At 49.1% G+C, this 21,381-nt stretch overlaps 1 protein-coding gene across 1 annotated transcript in view; it reads right to left on the bottom strand.

Annotated features, from left to right (window-relative positions):
- Positions 1-18,157, bottom strand: part of FNDC1 (fibronectin type III domain containing 1) — a 76,275-nt gene extending 58,118 nt beyond the window's left edge. The window contains exon 1 of the mRNA XM_075088025.1: positions 17,991-18,157. Within this exon, the coding sequence (XP_074944126.1) occupies positions 17,991-18,078 (88 nt within the window). The 5' untranslated portion in view covers positions 18,079-18,157. The remainder of the gene's footprint in view (positions 1-17,990) is intronic.
- Positions 18,158-21,381: the final 3,224 nt, after the last annotated feature.

Here is a 21,381-nt window from a genome sequence, read left to right as displayed (position 1 = left end):
TCCATACTATGCTCTACAGGGATAGTATGGAACTCACACATGCTGACAGAGAAGTCACTCTTTTCTATTGATTTATTGGTTTTTAATTGTCTGTCTCTCCTCCCTGAAGACTGTGCCCTTGGTATCTTGTTCCCAATCATGATGTCGTTCATCTAACCCTGCTAGTGTATTTATACAGCCAAATACTTTAAACTGCAAGAAGAAATCAGCGACCATGTTGCGCATCAGGCAGGTACAGGCACTACAAAGAACTGCCACCATCAAACCGAACAGCAGCGTCAAAACAATAACGTGCACAGTCACTGCAACCACACGTGACGCAGAGACGACAGGTATGTGGTTTACACATTCCTTGCCAGGATGTCCTCCTCTTGTCAGTCACCATGAGGATCGAGCCGCCCTCTAAACCTGCTGCCTTAGAGGTCTGACTGGCTGGCTTGAACTGTCATCACAGGAGTTGGAAAAGCTTCATTTGTATCAGCATGGCCATCCAGTGCATATACCTTGGGAAGGGCTTGTCAGCCAAGACTCCCAGACACAAACAACAATGTACCAACCACAGAAACACAGTGATGGATCAAAGCCCACCTCTGGTTACCTGCCCAATGACAACTACAAAAGGCATTGACAACATCTCACAAACAGCTAGTGTGACAAGAAGGTACAAACATGACAGCCGGCAAGGGAGATCTGAGACTCAGTAAGTTGTGCTTTGGTGAACGCATAAACCAAGCAACAAAAAAATTCATAGAAACAGTTCCTCCAACTGGGCTCGAAGCAGTAGCAGCAAAACCCATCTGTTCTGAGCCATACAGCTCCCAGATTCACCACTGTTATGATTTAAAAAAAAAAAAAGGAAAGCTTGTGTTTTCCATCTTTTCACACTCTTCTCAAGAGACGCTGTGGAGAGCTATGGTTTAAGAAAAGCCCCTTTGCTTTATTTTACTTAATTGTGTCACTACAGCATGTATTTTTAACTTATGATCGTCACTTGGAGTCTGACGTTTGTCTCACGAGCACTTAAATATATCCCTCACCACGTGCATTTAAGTTCTTTGAATCAAGACTTCATCCAAAGCTCTTTGGTGCACTCCCAGATGAAACCCTGGTAGCACCCTCTGAATCCATCTTATTTTGAAACCTATTCCCACTCTGGAGAGAGAGGGAGAGGCAGCGGCAGGAAGTCATTTCTCCATCAGGTCCATCAAGACAACAAAAAATCCACCCCGACAGTCCAGAAGAATTGAGCAGGAGGGTTGCGAGCTGTCCTGGCTGCACGGCTCCAGCCCCCAGAGCTCCCTGCTGCCACCCACACAAAGCGCATGGCCCAAGCTCCAGAACACATGGTTTACATCAGGCCACTGTTTCAGTTGCTGGAGAACTACAGCCCCCTCTTTGACTCACCAGCCACTTCTGGGAAAATAAAACATGAAACCCATTCCAGCACCAGGCCTTCTGAAAAATTCCAAGCATAAGGCAGTGAGATAGAGGTGGATGGATATAGCATAGACTGTAAAATCACATACGGTATGTAGAGCTGTAACCCTTCTACAATAAAATCTTCAATTGCTAGGAGAAAATGGAGTGACATTTAGTGAAGAGTGTACTTTGTATCTCATTAAATTTTTAATTATTCTCTACTCCCTAATAAACAAAAAATGGAAAAAGCTGAACATTTGGCAGACCCATTTTGGAAGTGTTTTTAAAAGCGACTACTTCAAAAGCAGCATCAGAAAGTGGCTTTTAAATCTGCCACTCGAACTATCCTTTTATCTAAATCCATCTCCACCTGGCTGTCTAATACTAACTCACATTGGTATTACTCAGCTTTTCCTGCTAGAACTGCTCTTTCTAATTTTGCTTTAGGATTCTCCTCAATGCATCTTTCAAGGTCCTGACATTTGAAGTATTTTAAGTTCTTCATCTGGCGAAACCAATTTTATTTCTGATGTATTGCTCTCTTTGACATGGCCCAACCATATCGGCCAGAGGTACTACCAAAACAACAGACAACATAAGGATTTGTCTTCCCATGCAGGACAGAGCCACAACTCTGACTCCAGCTATTCCTCAAGAGTCCAGCAAACAAATCCAGCAAAACAGCTGGATTAGGTGGCACCATCAGCAGAATTAGGCTTACAGCCTTTAAGCTTTTGATAACAAACAGCTATCAAGTCTATAACATTTGAGTGAGTTTCAAATGTATATGCAAGTATCCTTTTAATCTTTATTTACTGACTTTAAGTCTAACCTTTTCCAGGCTTAAAAATGAAAGGGGATAAGGAGGGAATGAACCTCTGTGGTACTCCAGATTTGACCCAAAGTTCCCTGGCTTCAGTGAGAACCTCTCCTTTAACATGCCTGTCACTGGAAATTTGGTTTGCAAGAAGGGGGCCTCACTGATCTAACAGAAATACAAGTTTATAGCAAAGGTAACCTATTTCTTTTACACTGTCCATACAACAGAGGAATAGCATGAGCTGTCAGTGGGCCTAATAAAGCCATTGATCTCAACCGATTCCTCCACGCACATCCCTTCAGTCCCTTGTCCTCAGGAAGGAAGGAGTATTAGTGCTTCTTCCCCAAGATGCGCCTGAGTTTTCCCAGTGCTGGCACTGAACTGCACCGCAGGACTCCTGGATGTCTCAGCTGACGGCTCCTGTGACGCTCCAACTCTTCCCAGTGGGCAAGGAACTCACATTCCTTGTCTTCAGTAAATATTCAATTGCAGAAATATCACAAATATCAACTTACCACATCTTAAGCCCTGTTGCTGAGATAAGTCAGAGCCTTAGGGCGCTTTAAGTAGTAAACTCTTAATTTAACCTGACTGCAATCACAAGCATGACAAAAGCACAGGATAAAGTTAACTGAGCTTGTTTTCCTCTAGATAATCCTTGTATAGCCTTTTCTCTAGCCCTAGTCAGAAGTTCAGTGACAGGAAGGAAACCTGCCTGAGAAAATCAGACCGTGAACCCACACCGAGCTGCTCATGCTGTGACAAGGCATTGTCTGGAACAAAATGCACCCCTTCAAAGCTTATGTCTTCCCACACTGTGTTCATGACTGTAGTCTCCACATTATTTTCACCTCCAATTTGTTCTTGTTTTCATATTCACATTCTTTATTTACTCAAAAGTGAGGTAATTTCTATGTTTCTGACAGTCTAAACTGAAGCATACTGTACCTCAAAACCATGTCAGGAAAGTAAAAAGCAAGTATAATATTGTCGCAAAACTAGCAGACGTACAATTTTGGTTAGTCCTCTCTTTAAAATCAGGGTCACATGACTCATACTGTGTTTTTGTGCATATTTTGCTGTCAACTCAGGCATTGAAAATACACTGTCCATTGAAGAGAAGAGGTGGACACCACAGAAGAGAAATCTGCCACACAGTGCTGAATACTCAGAAGTCACATCTCTCCTGGGACATCCCTGACTTCCACCTGCCTGCATGCACCATCCTTATGGACTTCTCACAGCTGCCTCTACAAAGCCTGGGGCCTTCAACTGCATTGGCCTTGGATGCACAGTTTAATCAATGTTAAAGCAGCCCATTGGCATCACAAGAGGTAACACTTTCCTTAGTGGAGAGAAAGTGACTTTAAGCCCACTTCACATTGCCCTCTCTGAGTGCAGGAGAAGAAGGCAGGAGAAGAAACAATTCCCTGAGAGACTTCTGAGGCAGCAGAATCCCCCTGAGCACTTCCATGGCTCCTCAGGGCAGACCCAAGGGCACACACACGAGCGCATCTGCCTGCATGGGCAGGACCCATCTGTCACTGGTGTCCAGAACAAGCCCATGGGCTTCAACAGGCCTTTCCACTGTAAGCTCCTGAAAAGCAGGGCTCCCCTTTGCTCTCCGCTGCTCCAGCCTGTTCCTTGTCTTCCTAACAGTTCAAAGGCTGTCAGGGTCATGGGGGTGCTGGAAATGCTCCTTGGAACCCAGGCAGGATTTTGGCTGCACAACCCATGATGTGCAGCAACACTCTCATTCTCCTCTAACAGCTGGGCAATTTTGTCCACAGCAGCAGAAGGCGGCATGAAGATAGCACAAAGCTTACACCAGGATAGATATTATTCCTCTTGTCAAATATACTGACTCTCACACTGAGAGTGGCCACTTCTGAGACATAACCTCTACACTTATTTCTATTAGAAAGAATTGACCCCTGGTACAAATGCACATGGTAAAATCCACCATAGCAGCCGAAAAAAATTACATCATCTGCTAGCACTACTCTGTTTATCTGAAATTCATGATGGTTTCAGGAAAACATAGAATAAGGCAAAAAATTTGCTCAGACTGACTTAATCTCAGTGGCTTTCTCATATTCTGTGAAGCTGGCACTGAGGGAAGGCTTTCTTTAGAGGTCTCCACACGAAGGAACAAATGTAGAGCTTTCTTTAAGTTGAAGATGAAACTGATACTCCTCTACCCACAGCTGATGCCCACACAGGTATGGCTAGATGGGAAGGGTGACCCAGCTGTGCAGGATCACAAGCCCAGGGGTGCCTTTCTCTCCAGCACAGACACCAGCATGGAGCTTGCAGGATGACGCTCTGCCCAGTCTGGACATGGGACCTGGGTCTGGGAGTCACTGCACTGCAGCCTGCTCACATTTATTCTCACCTCCACATGGATGGCTTGGAGGTAAGCCAGCCTATTCCCCTCTAGGTGGGCCTCAAAGGATGCCCGCAGGCGAGGTAGTAAAAAAAAAGAGAGTATTGTTTCTAGGCTGTCATGCATACCCTCCACCACTGCTCCCCTCCCTGCATCCCAGAAGCCTGAGCTAGCTTTGAAGTGGGTTGGCAGGGGACACAAGTCAGAGCCATAGCATGTGCTCTGGTGAGCCAACCTCTGTCCTGCTTCCTGCAGGTATGGCCATAGAACTCCAGGGAGGAAAACACACCTACTAAAATTGCACTGCTCATTAGGATGCTAACTAAACCATGGCAGCATCTTTACGCTGTGCACCTGGACTACTTCTTATGAACCCAAATCTTCACTCCATTGCTCTGCTTTCATGTTAGTGCAATCTCGTTAAAATCAGTGGCACGTTACAGAGGCAGTGAAGTGAAGAATGAGGCCCTGCTCATTCAAAGGCTGATGAAAACATTGTGCGTAATTATCCTGGTGGGAGATACGGACTAGGCTTATGGAAAGTCACAGCAGGCAGCACAGTTCTCTTTCTGCACCAGCTTTAACTCCAACCTCATCAAGCAGTGGTTACCCACATCCATACAGCACAAAGCTTCATATGCTTAGTTCGTATCATTCACTTTATATGTGAATTGTATTTTTAATGAAACACTCCTATTCAAACACCTAATTTCCTTCCAAACCTCACTCAGCTCTTGGCTGCTAGGGCGTTTTATGGCAGATCCTCAAAGCAGGAGACAAATGATAGCTTTCTCTGTATTGGTTTGAGGTGTTGGGTTGTAGGGGGAACTGACAACTCTCAGTCACCTTCACCTTTACATCTCCACTCTACAGAGCCTCTGAAAAATCCATTCATCATGGACACTTTAACACCCACCAAATAGATCACATCAGTCACGTGCGGAAACAGCAACAAGTGTTAACCAAGACACAACTAGCCAAAAACTCATGGCTTCAACTGTTCTTTAGATACCTGGGATTTTGAAAATCCCAGAAAACTGTGACTTTCATACACACACACATACACACACACAAAAAACCAAAACAAAACAAAACAAAAAAACCACAAAGAGGGTCAGTGAGATATTTCTGAAACAAAGATTAGCTTTGAATCCAAAGTGTTGGCAATCTGGATGGCATGGCTTTGCTTTTGGTTCATTCCTTTATGAATATCACAGGCTTCAACAAATCATTTGCCTTAAGGGTTCTGGATTACTTGCCAGTGGGGCTGTTTGTTTACATCTCTCTCCAAAACCACCTCAATATATCTAAACCTGCTCCCTTACCCTGTAAAGTAGCACAGATTTTTTTTATATAATAGAGATTCACATGTTTACGTAAAGTCTTTCCATTCCATCTCTAGTTCAAGTGCACGTTCAACTTTCCATTAGAAACTGCCAAAAATGCCTCAGACTCACAAAGTCAGAGAATAGGAATTCAAGTTTCATCATGCATTGAAGGAAGAAAAAAGTTAAAACTCTCCATTTTTATTTCACATTGCAAACCTTTCATAAATCAGAAAAGTTTGAGAGTTTCCCAAGATACAGGTTTGTTAAGAACAGAACACTGGCTCAACGTTGGTCTCTGCTCTTTCATTAGCATCTCTCAGAGATTAAGTTTCCTCACAAGGGTTTGCAAAACTACATTCTAAAATAACAGCCTTTGCTTCTTCCTCTTCATGGAAAATGCAAATTAAAAACACTAAAACATTATTTATCTACCTGTAATATAAAACTGTTCAAAATTCATGTCTTGAAATAACACCAGTCTTGATTCTTCTAAATAACACATAATAATTCCACATTATTTATTATAAAAGATCTTTCAAAAAGTACATACGTAGCTTTGTACCCTGGAAAGGGAAGCTGGCAGCACACACTCCAAATCTCCCAAAGCGCAAAACTCATAGATACTAGATAAAATGCATGCCAAGAAAATGGCCAGAATAGTAGTATCACTATTCTTAGGACCTCTGCACTAGGTTGGGCTCAGGTAAGAAATGGTGACGCACAGTTCTTCATTACTGATAAATGAACTTCTTATTTAATTTCATTTTCAGAAAGCAAATCTCTGCAGTCTTATTCAAAGCAATGTCTTCATGCAAAGCCCTGGGCTGTATTACACATTACCCATTACACATTACTCCTGTCGTAGCTGAGCAGACATGACTGAGGCAAATGGCAGCAAACACACGCAGTCACCACATCAGTTTACACATCATGGTCAGCTACTAGTTGGGATGCCTAGCAAAGATTTTACCAATTAATACCCTTGAAAAGCAGCTGAACATATAAAAAAGACGCACTTACAGCTCTGCAGGTTTGCAAAAGAGAATTCATGCCACCTTCCTAGGTCTAGCCCAGGAATATCTACAACTGAAAATACAAATATTTACAAAGCAACTGACAGTTTGGCCTCCAAGGTTGAGGTGCAAAACTTGCGGCTTCTTCCCATGCATGAGGATGGAGGAATATACAGCAAGAGGGACATCTGGGGAGGAAAATGAACCTTCAAGTCAACGAAGCCTCTGCAAAAATCAGGAAAGCAAGTCTCAGGAAGGACCATGGTAGACTTCCAAAGTCTTTAACATGCCATAGGTAGCAGCCTGCCGGAGCCATACATTATCAGTGCACATGGACTCCTATTTTGTGTTATTCATGGATTGTTGCTTGAACACCCAAAGGGGTAGATTTTGCAGAACGGGTGGAGTGAAAGGGTGTACTGATACAGTACGCTCTCTGACTGCTGCTAGGCGACCCTCTGACACTGAGCTGGTACTAGTGCAGTTCAGAGGAATGAAGCTTTCAAATACCTAAACGCCCATCCAGAATTGTGTGCTTTGCTTGTCAGCTCTGAACATCCCGACACCAATGTTGGCCAGTCCCTATAATGAGCTCCTGCTGAAAACCAGCCCTTACTTCTATGACAGAAGCATCTTCTACTGTCACAGGGCTTCAAACAGTCCTGCACAGCATGCATGGGATGTTACTCAACAGAGTTATGGGCAGCCTGGATCTGGATGTTCTGTGTGGCCAATGATGGGGAAGCAGCCCTGCAGTGACAGCAGAGACAAATCCCTAGCTTGGATCCCTCAAACCAAAGCTGGCTGCTACTAGCAAGGCAAAGAAATTTGCACCACTTTACAAGTATCTTAAGCAACTCGCTACTGTCTCCTCAGTCAGCCATCTGCTACCATTCAGTAGCACAAACATTTTGTTAAAAGCAGCAAAGCTTCCTGAAACACAGTGATTTCCTTCGATACAAGGGGCCTCAAATTATGCAAAAGCTCCTACGGACATTTCAAAGTTTCACTATTTGCCTTCTCAGTTTTTACAGGGTCTGCTTGTAACCATAACAAAAGTGGGGTTTTTAAAAAATGTATATTTATACAGCACAAGCAGCTTAAAATATATATTTGCAGGAGACCCCTCTTGCTGAAAAAGCAAAATGACTCCTTTCTCATTGCCAAAACTCTTGCAAACCCTATGGCTAATTTTATGGAGGCCCTTATATTTGGATTCATAGGGTCTGTTTCTGCCACCCTTACTGCAGTTATTAGTAGCTTGTTCTGCAAGGCTCTGGTGTTAAGATAAAACTTGTTCCTCCCCAAGGAAAGCAACAGGTAGAATGGTGGGGATGTCCTAAAAATAATCCCCCCTCTCTGCAGGCACACCACCTTCTTTCAGAGACATCCATACTAACTCATCAGCTACTCTGATGCTTGCCCCCACCAGACCCTGAGGTCCATCAATTATCTGAGCTCTCACTTCAGCTCTCTTCACTGGGCTGACATCCTTCCTCTCTCCCTGCTGGTGCTAGAAAAAAAAAAATTGTTTTCTCTTGTATTTCCTTCTCCCTCACCTCCACCGGCACGTACATGGATGGTTCCTTCCCTCCATTCCCAACAGGGAGTGTGGAAACCATCCTCTCCCAGACATGCTCCCTCTGCACTGCTGTGCAGGCATAGCTCTGTCCACACCAGCCTTCCCGCATAGCTACGACTGCCCTGTGCTAGTGCTACATGGGGCAGCTGCCTTGCCACCACCACAAGGAAAGACTTAAGCCAGTACAAAACCATTTCTCTTTTAACTTCACTAAAGCGGTGGTCTGAAATCTATTTCCACCCCTCCAAGGTTTCACACTCATTCTCACTCCCAAGTCACATCATCAGCTGCAGGTTTCCAGCCCAACCTGCACAGCAGGATACCAAACACAACCAGGACACCACAATGTCTTGTACCACTCGTCATCCCTCCCTGAGGGTAATTTAAGCAGCTTATTTTGCAGAGGAAAGCAAGTGTGTTTGTGGCGGTGTCTGGCCCTCAGCAATCAGCACTTCCAAGGGCACGGCACATCCTGCACTTGGGGATTGGACAGCTGGGAGGGCAGCTGAGGAGCACATACGGCCTGAGACCTCTCGTGGCAATAAACAGGTATTACCTTGCACTCAGCAGCTGAAACCCAGCAGCTCTAACCCTGACTGGGAAGGGCTTTCATGAAGATGCACATGGTGCCCGCTGAGGGGTCAGTCACCTGACACCAAATTACGTGTGCACTCGGAGGACCAGTTTGACTTACGGTAGCAATTAAGAGTGAAGAACAGGAACTCAGCACCCTAGCACAGCAATCGTCACATGGCAAACAAAAAAATTCATTACTATACAGATCTAGCATGAAAATTTGGCTCGCTAATATTGCTATTTAAGGTTTAGACTTCCTAGGTTTTCAGCACTGTTGCTGTGCCATCACAGAAGAGCTTATTTTCCTGTTTAATTTCATTTGCTGTTCGATACAGCAAAATAATGTGCATATACTTCCTTCAGCCATGTCCAGTGATTTCAGGGAGTACCAGCACACATAGCAGATAAGCATATGTGCAAGCAAATCGCAAATCACACCCGGATACACAATAGACAAGAGGGAGTCTACGGCAGGGACAACATCAAAACCCATGTCCTGAGTCAGAGAGGGGAACTTGAGCCCACGCACCCCTCTCCAACACAGGGGACAGTCAACTCACTGCTTTGCAAGAATGCTATGTGCAACAACAGTACAAAACTAACAGTCTTTCACTGAGGTTTGATAAAACCCTGTGGAGATACTACTGAGTATCTCACAAAAGATTTCAGTCATTATTTCTTGTTTGAAAAGTTTCAAGTAGAAGAGAACAGTGGCTTATTTGGGGCAGTTTTCCAGCACCACAGCGTGGAAAAAGCACGCAACTCATTTTTAAAACAGGGGCAATGGAGCCCAGGAAAGTTGAGATGTCACTTTGAAAGTTTGCCTTGGACCTATGAATGAAATCAGGTCTTGTGGTCCTCAACCCACCTCCCCATTAATAAGACCTCAGACACTTACTAAATACGTATATTAAAAATACATGCAACCTGAGATCAGGCTGAAGTCTCAGTCCAGCTGAGCCAGATGGAACCTCTCCATCACTGCCATTTGATCTTAAAATGCTTATAATATATTTACTCTGGGAGACAAGAAACATCAAACCAATAGCACAGGGAGGAGAGGAGCCAACGTGAAGCTCAGCTGACACAGACAGTAAGGCTGCAAACACATAACCCAGAGCACCCACTCCTGAAAAGTGCAGCAAGCCTTCTGCCAAGTCCCTGGACTGCTGTCGGCTTCACACTGCTACAGCCTCTCCATGCGTGAGCTCCGGGGCCATCTCCAAAGCATCCGATGCTAAAGACCACACAATTATGTCACTAAACTCAATATGGCTTCAAAAGGTAATGAAAGGGAAAGGCATCCAGACTTTGTGAAAGTGCACCTCAACTGTTCAGGCAGGGCTGGACTCTGACACTGTTAGGTATTTCAGTGGGGCTGCCATGTGAAGCAAGACATGTGAAGCAAGACCCAGAGGGGATAACAGCATCTAAATCCAGCCCTCCACCTATCTGGCTACAGCCTGCATGCTGTGATGCTCTGGCCCAAGGGCCTCAGCAGGCAAAACTAAGGGCCGGCTTCCCAAGACTGAAAACATGAGGCCTGGCTACTTCTGGTGCAGGAAAGCAGGGACCAGAGGGCAAAACCCCAAGGGCTCCCTGCTTCCGATGTTGCCGGAGCAGTGGCAGGGGTGGGCAAGGCGTGCTGCTCCCTCACTCACCTCCCTCAGCAGCAGAAGCATCCAGGGGCTCTGCGAGGGCTGGCCAAGTGGGTGGCAGGGCTCAGGCTGGGCGCTGGACATCGTGAGCCCCCAGCCACGGCAGCATAGTTGGCCAGTCTCATCTGCTGCTTTCTGTTGTGGGAGTTTTAAGGTAAACTCAGTAGTTGTTGCCTGTTACCAACTAAACCCCTTCCCACCATGTACGCACTTCCAAGGATGCCACTCCGAGAGGAGGGATAAAGGACTTCACTACAAAGTACCACAGAAATTATGTTGACTACTCAATTTTGTCTTTTTTTTTTTTCAGAGACGAGGAAAAACTAGCATTCCAGCTCCAGCAGTTCTGCACTTTTTCCCAAAAAAAAAGTTCCAGCCAAAATATTGCAGCCAACTGTACAGTAAACATGACGACAAATAACCATTTGAAGAGCTGCCTCTTATTTTACAGCAGATGTATATAATAAGAACAACTGACTCCTCCAGTGGAAAAATAATCAGTTTAACACCAGAATACAACATTCGGAAAGATTTGCTGGAACCAGGACCATTGCAAGATGCCCAGGAGGACTTGATGACTGAGTAATAGTGAAATAGCTGTGCTGGAACAATGAAATATGCACACACTCCACAGTCCCTGGAGGATAATTTGCTCTGTTTAATGAAGAGCTGATTTGATGATCAAGTTACACGCTGAAGAGGGGTGATTTAAAATGCACACTTCTCCAGACTGTTTTCTAATATGTGCATAGTTAAATTTGGGTGTACCTTTTAGGTTTTCTTCCAGGATGAGCAGACGCTTGGACTACCATCCTGACAACAGGATTTCAGTATTTCATCTGATGTAACCATCAATATTCCTTTTGTTTAGGAAAAGATCTCTTCTTAGAGCACACAATTTCTACATTATTTGAATCTTTCTTCCACCTTTCCTTGTTTCTCTGCTCCTTGGGGCTATTTGCTTTACATATAGACTAACTCTGCCAAATGCAAGCACCTACATCAAAATGGAGCCACACACAGAGACTGATTTCAGAGTGTGGTCAGCTCTTACCGCAGCATGGGGTTGTGACACAGCCAGGCTACGCACACGGGAAGAGCTCCCACACCCCTTGGCGCAGATGTAATTTATGAAGAGCTAATGGCGGGACAGGGCTTACGAGTTCAATGAGAATGAGGTACAACGACTGCTTCTTGGGAAACATGATATAACCTATGCAGATTTTAACCATCCTGAAAATGCTGTGAACGGTACAAAATGATGAATCTTGAACGTATATTTGCAGAAACTCTGAGGGGCAGAGGAGGAGAGGAGGCTTTACATTACACCCCAGAGAGCAGCCCTGGGGAACAGGGGAGGAGGAATTGGTGCCTGTAGAGCTACGTATGTCAGAAACCCAGATACGCGTGCCTTAGGAGGGCAGGACAGGGGCCAAGAGGTCTGGAGAGAGGTGGGTACGAGGATCCCACCAGGACTAAGGAGGCAGAGAGAGCTCAGCAGCCTGCAAGGGCCTTGCTGGGGTCCAGAGGCCATGAGCTGTCAGCACAACCTCCCATCTCCTCGGGCAAGCCAAGACCATGCAATGGAGGAGCCACCATGTAAACACTGTTTGATGTTGCTCTTGTTAACTCTGCTACCCGTATAGTAGTTAAGCACTCAACTGTGTGGCCCACCATAGAACAAGCTCCTTTTTATTACAAGCTTGTCTGAAGTTTAAAGAGGAACCAGGGAAACCTGACACTTTCCAGGTGCTTGTACGTCCCCAAAGGAAACGAATCCAGCGAAGGAAGTGCTGCAGGCAAACGCTGCTGGTGCCCGCAAGTAAGAATAAATGCAAAGCTGGGATCAGAGTATTGGGAGTCCAACTAGCCAGGTACAGACTCTGTGCAAAATGCCCTCACTGGTCTAAATGTCCCATTGGTAAGAAGCAGGCAGTGGAGATGCAGACTAAACCATACCGTCCCTCTAAATCTCTAAACATCCAGGGTGTGGAGGAAAGCTTAGAGACGTGTGTCCCGGAGACTCAGAGAACAGACAGCAAAGCAAAAGATTTCAGCAGTTCTTATTTTTTAAATGTTGTGCTTTTTAAGCCACTGTCTTGATCCTGGCAGTGCTTGTTTTGGCACTGCAGTTTGTGAACAGACTGTTCAACACAGACTGTAGGTTTTGCAGCCAACAGTGCAGTAGAATAAGCAGCAGTATAGCGAACAAATATAAGAAAATGTAAATGTGATTTCAAAGGCTTTATACTGGATCATGCATGGGGAAGGATATTCCAGATTACCTCCTATTTCAAGAAACCCATCACTCCTCTATTGCCCTGAAAATGTCAGCCATACCACTCCTCAGAGGCTATGCAGTGTCAGTGCAAACATAGCCAAAATGCAAGATCTCAGCCCACAACGAAACAAAATACTTGGGGTCCTCATGAGCCAGAGGGAAAGGATCTCCCCAGCTTCAAGGTCCGCTGTTCCACTCTGGATTTCACTGCCTCACAATGCAGTCATCCATCCCTCTCAGCCATGCCAGGCAGGGGCACAGGCTGCAGGGGTGAAGTGATTTCTCATCTTGGGGAGTAACAAAAACACTCATAGTTCCAACCAAATACAATTTCAATTGCACTCAGAGAAACAAAAGCAATCCTGTAGTGCAACACACCAGTGAAATCATCATTGCTTTACGGGGCAGTAAAACAGAAAAGACAAGTGGCGATTTGAGGGGTGAGAAAAGCACAACAGGGAGCACTGATACCTGCCAGAGGGATCAGCGCAGTGTCTGCAGGGCTGGGACTGCCCTCTCAAGGCTGCACAAGAGTGCAGTCTGCCTGCCGCTTCAGGGAGAAAACAGCAGCCCGGAGCTTCCCGAAAGGAAGGCACATCAACCTCTACGCCACCCCCTCTGGAGAAGTGACTGCTTCACCTGCTTAGTGCATTAGCAGTCTATGGGAGGCATAGCTAAACATCCACACTCCCCCCTCGCCCTTGGCAGAAATCACACATGCAATAAGCGGTAAATGATCCCATGATACAAGCATGCACCTGGTTATGAACAGTTTGCTTGGGCAGGTGAGGGGGGGTTAAGGAATACTAATTTAGGAAGATGGGTAACTCAAGTTAAACAAGATAAGCGGATCCTGACATTTCAAAACTAGTAGAAAAAACGCTGGTTCTGCTGCAGGGTTTTGAATATTTGGGCTCACACACAGGCTACCAAATACAGGCTCACTCTGGAGGTCTTTGGTCAGGAAAACGTTCCAAACCTGGTTACACCAGAACTGTAGCAGTGTAAATTGAAGAGACCCAATGCCTGACGCCAGCACATCCCGATGCCACCTTAGCCACACACCTGAGCACTCCCCTAGTGCTGGAGAGAGCTGGGTGACACAGTGAAACAGCTGCCAGCTGGAGAAACCTTGGGTCCTAGAAGAGCAACAGGAATTGAGCCTGGTGAAAAAACTGCTTTGCTTTATTGATCTGAAGATAATGGACCACCAGCAGATGGCTACAACTTGCAGCAGACATTAAGTCCAGCCTCAGTTACCTTGAGACTCGCAAGCCACATTTACCATTTCAGTGTCCTGAATGAGAAATGTCACTATCAATTGAACACTGAATGTATCTGGGGAGGGAGCTATCTTTTTTGGGCTTATGAATGCTCACTCAAAGCACTGGGTCATACAGACAAGATCCCATTTCCTCTGCAGGCAGCTAGAAAGCATGCCACATCTTTCTTTTGCTCCATGGTCTACTCAGCCCCCCTCTATTTTCTTTTTGTATAGCTCAGCTTCTGAAAGCATCTTCTTAGAATAGAACCATAGAATCATTAAGGTTGGAAAAGACCTCTAGGACCATCAAGTCCAACCATCAACCCAACACCACCATGTCTCCTAAACCATGCCCTGAAGTGCCACGTCTACATATTTTTTGAACACCTCCAGGGATGGTGACTCTACCACCTCTCTGGGCAGCCTGTTCCAGTGCCTGACCACTCTCTCAGTAAAGAAATTTTTCCTAATATCCAATCTAAACCTTCCTTGATGCACCCTGAAGCCATTTCCTCTCGTTCTATTGCTAGTGACCTTAATCACATGTCCAGCGAACCTTGGTCCATGTGCTGTCTGAAGAGCAGGAAAGACAGAGTTGGACAGCACAAGGGCTTTCATACCTCTGACACACCCAGAGGCTGGTACAGAGCTATACAGTTAAGACCATTACAGCATTGTCCTAAATAACTGAGAAGATACATTCCTTAGAGCTAAATGAAGTGGAAAATACCCTTGGAGATCCTTCTGCTTTCTCTGTTTGTCACACAGTCTAGACAAGGAGGGAAAATGAGAGCTAGTGCTGCTGTCAGCAAAGCTCTTGTTCTGAGCTCAGCCTGTTCTTAACTTTCCTCCTGAATTTCTCCCACTGGCCACAGGTTGTGCTTGAATATATTTTGTATAAAAGCAACCGAGGAGGGTTTCTGCAGGAGGACTGGTTTCCGCTGTCAGTATGTGCTCTACATCCTTCCACATGCGGGATCTGGCAGCAAGAAACAAAAATCTCTCTTGGCAAAACACAAATGGGAACTGCCCCTACACTGGCTCCAACACAACACCCTTCTCTTACGCTTCCTTGGCCCGAGAGACTGCACATAGCAATCCTGGGCGCAGGCCCCACGCTGACTTTCCATTTTGATAAACAGAAGCAAAGTCAATGACAGCACCAGCCCAGTGCCAGAGCCTCACTGGGGAAAAAATCTTTTCTTTCTTTCCACAGACAAAAATGAAGGGCTCTTTCACTTTGTTTGTCAGAGCCCCTCTGCTGAGCCAAGACAGCCTCCCCATCTCCTAGGCGTGGCGTTCAGGCAAAGGCTCCAAAGTGCTGAGTGAGTTTGGGACAGGTCACCTAGACAGAGCGGGTGCTGGAAGGCGAGGAAAGGAGAATGGGAAGGGAGCATTTAAAACATGGCTAGAAGATGAGAAAGCAGGGCCAAGGGCAGCAAAGGCACCCAGCTTTTAATTCCTGAGAAAGGACTCCAGCACCCACTAGCTCTCCTGCCTGAGACTGCACTTCTTCAGGGCACAGTCTGGGTTTAGTCGCTTACAAACCACCCTAGATTGGAGAAGGAAAGCGGTGCCCATTCAGCACGGCCAGCTCACCACCAGGGACAAGGAGCACACGAGCAGGAGCAGCCCACACGCAAGTCCTGTCCAGCCCCTCTGGGGGTTAACAGTGCAGCGTCTCCACTCAAGTAGGTTTTGGTGTGCTCCAGTGATCCGTAGCTGGGAAGCACACAGCTCTCTGCACCGTACTATGCCAAGACATTTGGGTTTGTTCAGAAATTGGCTTGGTTTTACAGCATATTGGTGTGGGACTGCAAATGAAGAAAGACTGTACTGAAAATGTTGGATGTAACATCCATAAAGTTTCAGATTCCCCTAGATTCGCTTTAGACATTACACAGTCAGAGGAGCAAAAGCCTGCCTGTGCTCAACAGCTAACTTCTCCTCAGAGGCTATGACATTTCCCATGGATGTTGCCCATGCCATCAGCACACAAACTCCCCTGCTCCCTTCCCTCCTTCTCCTCTTGCTTGCCAGAAGGCAGCCCCAGGTACAGCAGATCTGGTTCCCCCTCCTTTTCCCACTGCCACAGAGCAGAGCTACTACAAACCCACCTCCAGGTGAGTGATCCCAGGCTTAACCTGGATGGGCACAGCACATCACAGAAGGAGAGACAGCAGTGGATACATGGGCACCTGCCAGCAAAGCTGCTCTGCTCTCAGACTCCTGCAAATGTGCTCTGCCACTACTCTGCAACTGCGTTCCCTGCGAGCCATGCTCCTTCAGCAGCCCACGAGGAGAGGGCTGTGCAGGGTCTTCCAAGCAGGCTTGAAGATCTTTTCCGTGTTCCAGGTTAAACAGATCTTTCCAGTTTGTTTAGCTGCACACTAAAACGCACCAGGAGCCACAGGTGACGTTAGGTCCTGCCCAGACCTGAGCTGCCGTGGGGGTGAGATGCTAACATCCTTGACTGGCTCCTCTGCAGCTACAGCATTGGGCTGGAGATGGGGCAGCCACTGCGTTCAGGGTGAGGAGCAGGTGTCCCCGTACTGCCCTGGCCACTCTAACCCCAGCAGTTAAAATCTGGCGCTGAAATGCTGAAATGCCTCCGTATATCTCTCCATAACCTGCCTCTCGCCGTGCTCTGGTGCAAAGACCTTGTGGGCTCAAGCAGAGGCAGATCCGGGACTCGGCATTGCCAGCGGTGCAGGCGGCGCCGCGGGGGCTATGGTTAACGCGCACCGCTTCCACGCGGGAAAGGACGGAGAAGATCTGCCACCCCACACCACGACCCCACCTCCAGAGGAGTTTAAACCAGAGGCTGAGAGCCCGGGGAATCCTGACAGCAGCCCCAGCCTCGCCCAGGCTGGGCCAGGATCCGATCCCGAGGCCGCCGGCGGCGGGAATGAAGGACGCGGGGCTGCCCGGTGTCCGCCTCGTCAACCGAGCGAGCGGGGCCCTTCAGCCGACCCCGGAGGGGTCGGCGGGACCCACAGCCGGTGCCGGCGGGAATGAGGCACACACGGGCTCAGGGCAAGAGGGAAGGAGCCCTCCGCCGCCCTCAGCCCGCCTTCGGCCGGGAGATCCTTGCAGGCTGCAGCCCCGCGGCTGTCCCCAGCGCAGCCGAGCCGCCGCGGGCTGACCCGCGGGCGCTCCCGCTGTCCGAGGCCCGCGGGGGTCCCCCAAACCATCGCTGCCGGGTTCGCCCCGTCTCTGCAGACCCCACCCCCACACACACACCCCCGCCTCGGGTCTCCCACCCCGGCCGGCGGGAGGGCAGCGCTGCAGCTGCCGGTCCGCCCGCCCCGGCGCCAGCGGAGGGACCGGCACGAACGCGGGGCAGCGGCAGGTGCCTCTGCCGGGGCAGGCCAGGCGGCCCGGCTCGGCCCGGCTCGGCTCGGCGGGATGTCCCGCCGCCACGCCGCCGCAGCGCCCGTCCCCGGGCCGGGGGGCGATCCCCACGCCACGCCGCGCCGCGCCGCCCCGAAGCACCCGGCCGCCCGTCACCGCAGCACCCCGAAACAGCCCCGCGGCACACCTCCCCGCCGTGCACGGCACCCCACAGGGGCGAGCAGGGCACGCCAGGCGCAGGGGCCGGCAGCGACACGCGTGGGCCAGCAGGCGCTCACCCACGGGCGGGCAGAGCGGGGAGCTGCCTACCTGGCGCGGCGGCGGGCAGCAGGGCGGCCAGGAGCAGCAGGGCGGCCCAGGGCCGCGACGGGGCGCGGGGGGCGGCGGGCCCCGCCATGGGGACGGGGGGCGCGGGGCGCGGGAGCGGCGGGGCGCGGAGCTGACGCCCGCCCGGCGTCCGTCTCCGCGGGGCTGCCCCGCTCCTTCCTGCGCGCCCCGCCGTCTCCTCCTCCCGGGCTGCCGGGAGACTGCAGCGGGGCGGCCCCGCGGAGGCGAGCGCCGGCCCTCCGCCCCCCGCGGCGCCCCGGCCCCGGCCCCGGCCCGCCCGGCACCCCAGGGCCCGCCCCGGCCGTAGGTGCCGGCAGCATCCCCCGCCCTTGCGTGCGCTCACCTGGCTCCTGCACAAAGCTTTTCCCCGCGAGATCGCCGGCTCTGAGCCTGTCCCTCAGCACCCAGGGGAGTTGCAGCTGGCCCACGCGTGTTACACACGCACCGTTCTCCCTTTTGTCTCGTCCCCTGCGGCACCGCGCACTCCCGGCCCGGGTGGGTACCCAGACCCAGGCGGGCACAGGCAGGCATGGCCTGCCTGCCACCCTTCTACGCACGGTTTGGGTGCCCATCCCTCCCACCTGCCCCCGGGCTCCTGCCCAAGCCATCGACGCGGTTGGGCTCAAGGCTGGGTGTAGGTGACAATGTGGACACCGCGTCCTGCCCAATCCATCGAGGCTGCACATGAGGCTGGACTTAAGCCTGGGTGAAGGTGACAGCGTGGACACCACGTCCTGCCCAAGCCTCTCCTCGGGGAGCACAGTGGCATGGCAGTGCTGCCCGCACAGCCCTGCCTTGGCTTGGGTTTGACCTCCTTCCCCTTCCCCCGTGGGTCCTGCGCCCTCAGCAGCTGCCTGGCAGCGGCACGTCAGTCACAGAGCTGTAACTATTGGTTCTCCTGCTGCAGGAGTGGGGAGGCCCGGGGGTATCCCCACCACCACCTTGCAGCTGGAATATGAATGACTGTACAGGACTTCTACACAGTGTCTTTCCTTCTTCGTATCATCTTTTGTTCTTTCTGTACTTACATCTGCTCAGGAGATTTGCTTCAGTCCAGTCTTAGACTTCTCAATCAGGCTCCTTTGACTTCCTCCAACCCCCATCTACGTTTGGCTGCACCACTGAAGGAGACCCGTATTTTCACAACAATGTCCTCTTTGCAGAAATTAGGCAAAAAAAAAAAAAAAAATCAAAAAGGGGGCCTTACAGTTCTTGCCTGCTATGAAGGGAGAGGTAAGATACAAGAGTTTCTGCAGGGACTGGGAAAAATATACACCACATTTCCTGTCAGAAAAAAAAAAAACAACAACAAACAAACAGACAAAACAAGTAAAAGCACAATTCAAAGAAAGGCAAATAACATGGGCAGGCTTTACACAGGAATCTGGCAGGTGCCATCTCTGCACCTGCTTCTGCCCAGATGCCCATCCTGGCATGCTGCTGCACAGCCCCGTGGCTGAGACGTGGGGGACTGGCACAGAGCCGGATCTGAAGTCTCAGGCTACACCTCTGCTACTGGACGTACCGGCTCCAGGGACTCTGGTCCCGCTCACTGCTCCAGCCCTCCTGCCCAAGCTGCTCAGGCACCCCCTGCCCACGGGAGCACACAGGCACCGTCTGCGCTGCTAACAGTGGGCACGCAGTCTCCTTTGGGCCCTGGCAGTTACATGTGTGCATTTTCATCAGTTCGTGGTGTCCAAAATGAGAGGATAACTGTGTTAACTGACGAGCTGAATGGTGCTTTCATAGAAAAACGCTGTGGGCTGCATGCCCTGGTGATGTTACAGTGGGAGTGGTGTTGGGGGACTCTGTGGGGCACAGGGAGCCAAACCTGGTGCCAGCTGATCCATACTGGGAATGGGGCAGCCCCTTGCAGAACTGCACCTGGGTTTTGTTTCAGAGCAAGGTGACCATTGCATCCCGGTCGGGAGCCCTAGAGCAGGCTGACACTTGAGCAGCTATGCACAAGGTGGCCCAAAAGTGAAGCGGGAAGCCAAATTGCGCGACGGCATAGGCACACCGTGGCAAGCAAAGGGAGCCAGTCCCAGCCCTTAGCTGTGGGGGTCTCCAGAAGACTGCAGAAGACTGTCTTTCACCACTCCTGAAGTATTTCCTCCCAGAACCTGAGTGCTACAGCCTGGGAGAGGGTTTTAAAAACAAAGCAGCATATTAAAAAGAGGGAGTCTCTAGATGACAGGGTTTCAGACAGCTCAAGGTGGGTCACATCTGTAATACCACATGTTCAGTATATTGCTGCCTGCTGTAGCCTGTTGGCTCCACATTGAAACAAGCAATATTGGTAACTTTCTCCTCTTCTCACTTTTCACTGTTCCCCTCATTGCTCTGCCTGCTGCCCCTGTTGCTTGAGCATCACTGCTTCGTTATCCCTCTTCAGCTTTGATTCTCCCCTTCATGAGGGGCCTCCTCAAGGATGGAGCCTGCAGTGCAATAGTGTCGGTCATGCAGTGGTGTACTGAGCTTAGCTAACCTTGTACATGAAATGCCACCTGCGTCCTGAGTGCAACTTTTAAAGGCTTTTTCTGGATTATGAGTCAAGGGCTGACTTGAACACCAACTAGTTAACTACATATGCAATTCTCACATGGGGAAGCAGCTATTCCTGAGAGAAGGCAAACTACACTAGCAAGGCATGACAGCTAGGGGAAACAAAGCCACCCAGACTGAGAGATCTGAATATTTGGGTCAAAAGTTTTAACAAATGGAACCGAGTAAAGATCTATTAGAGTCTGGGATCTCAGCACTACAGAAAACCAAATCCTGCCTAAAATCTGTAGCAAGAGCATTTCTGTTTGAGGAAGGTATTATCGAACACGGGGCCATTTGGGAATTGCAGTGGATGTAGATACTGAACAACATAGCTGTGCCAGTAATCCCCGACAGGGACATGTGAAATTGCTCTCAGGATCAAAGGGTACCTGGCAAGGCAGGAGGCCCAGCCTTAGCATGCCCCTCCAGCATTCACATGCCGCCCCATCTCCCCCAGGCTGGTCATGGGTGGCAGCGGCAACACAGGCACCCTCCATGGGAGCTGACATCACTCAGCAGGCTCAAGCCCACTTGCTGCTTTTAAAATACCATTAAAATAGCATTTTAAAATACCTCTGAAAAGGGCAAAACACTGCAATTTCCAGCTGGAGGGAAAATGGTATATAGATGTATTGGAAAGGGTGAATCCTTGCAGAGTTCACAAATCTGAAAGGTTTGATGTTTCCTTCAGTTGTTTCCTGACAGCCCACCCTGTGCAAGCGCATCCAGGAGAGAGAGAGGATTGAATATGCAGCAGTGCAGCCGTCCGCCTGGATGAAACTACCAAGATACAATGTTTCAATGAGTATGGACTTGTTCCTACGGT

Source organism: Phalacrocorax aristotelis, chromosome 3 (genome assembly GCF_949628215.1).
Source record: "Phalacrocorax aristotelis chromosome 3, bGulAri2.1, whole genome shotgun sequence".
Taxonomy (NCBI): domain Eukaryota; kingdom Metazoa; phylum Chordata; class Aves; order Suliformes; family Phalacrocoracidae; genus Phalacrocorax; species Phalacrocorax aristotelis.
Note: the sequence above shows the minus strand (reverse complement) of the source record. Positions and strands in the feature narration are given on the sequence as shown.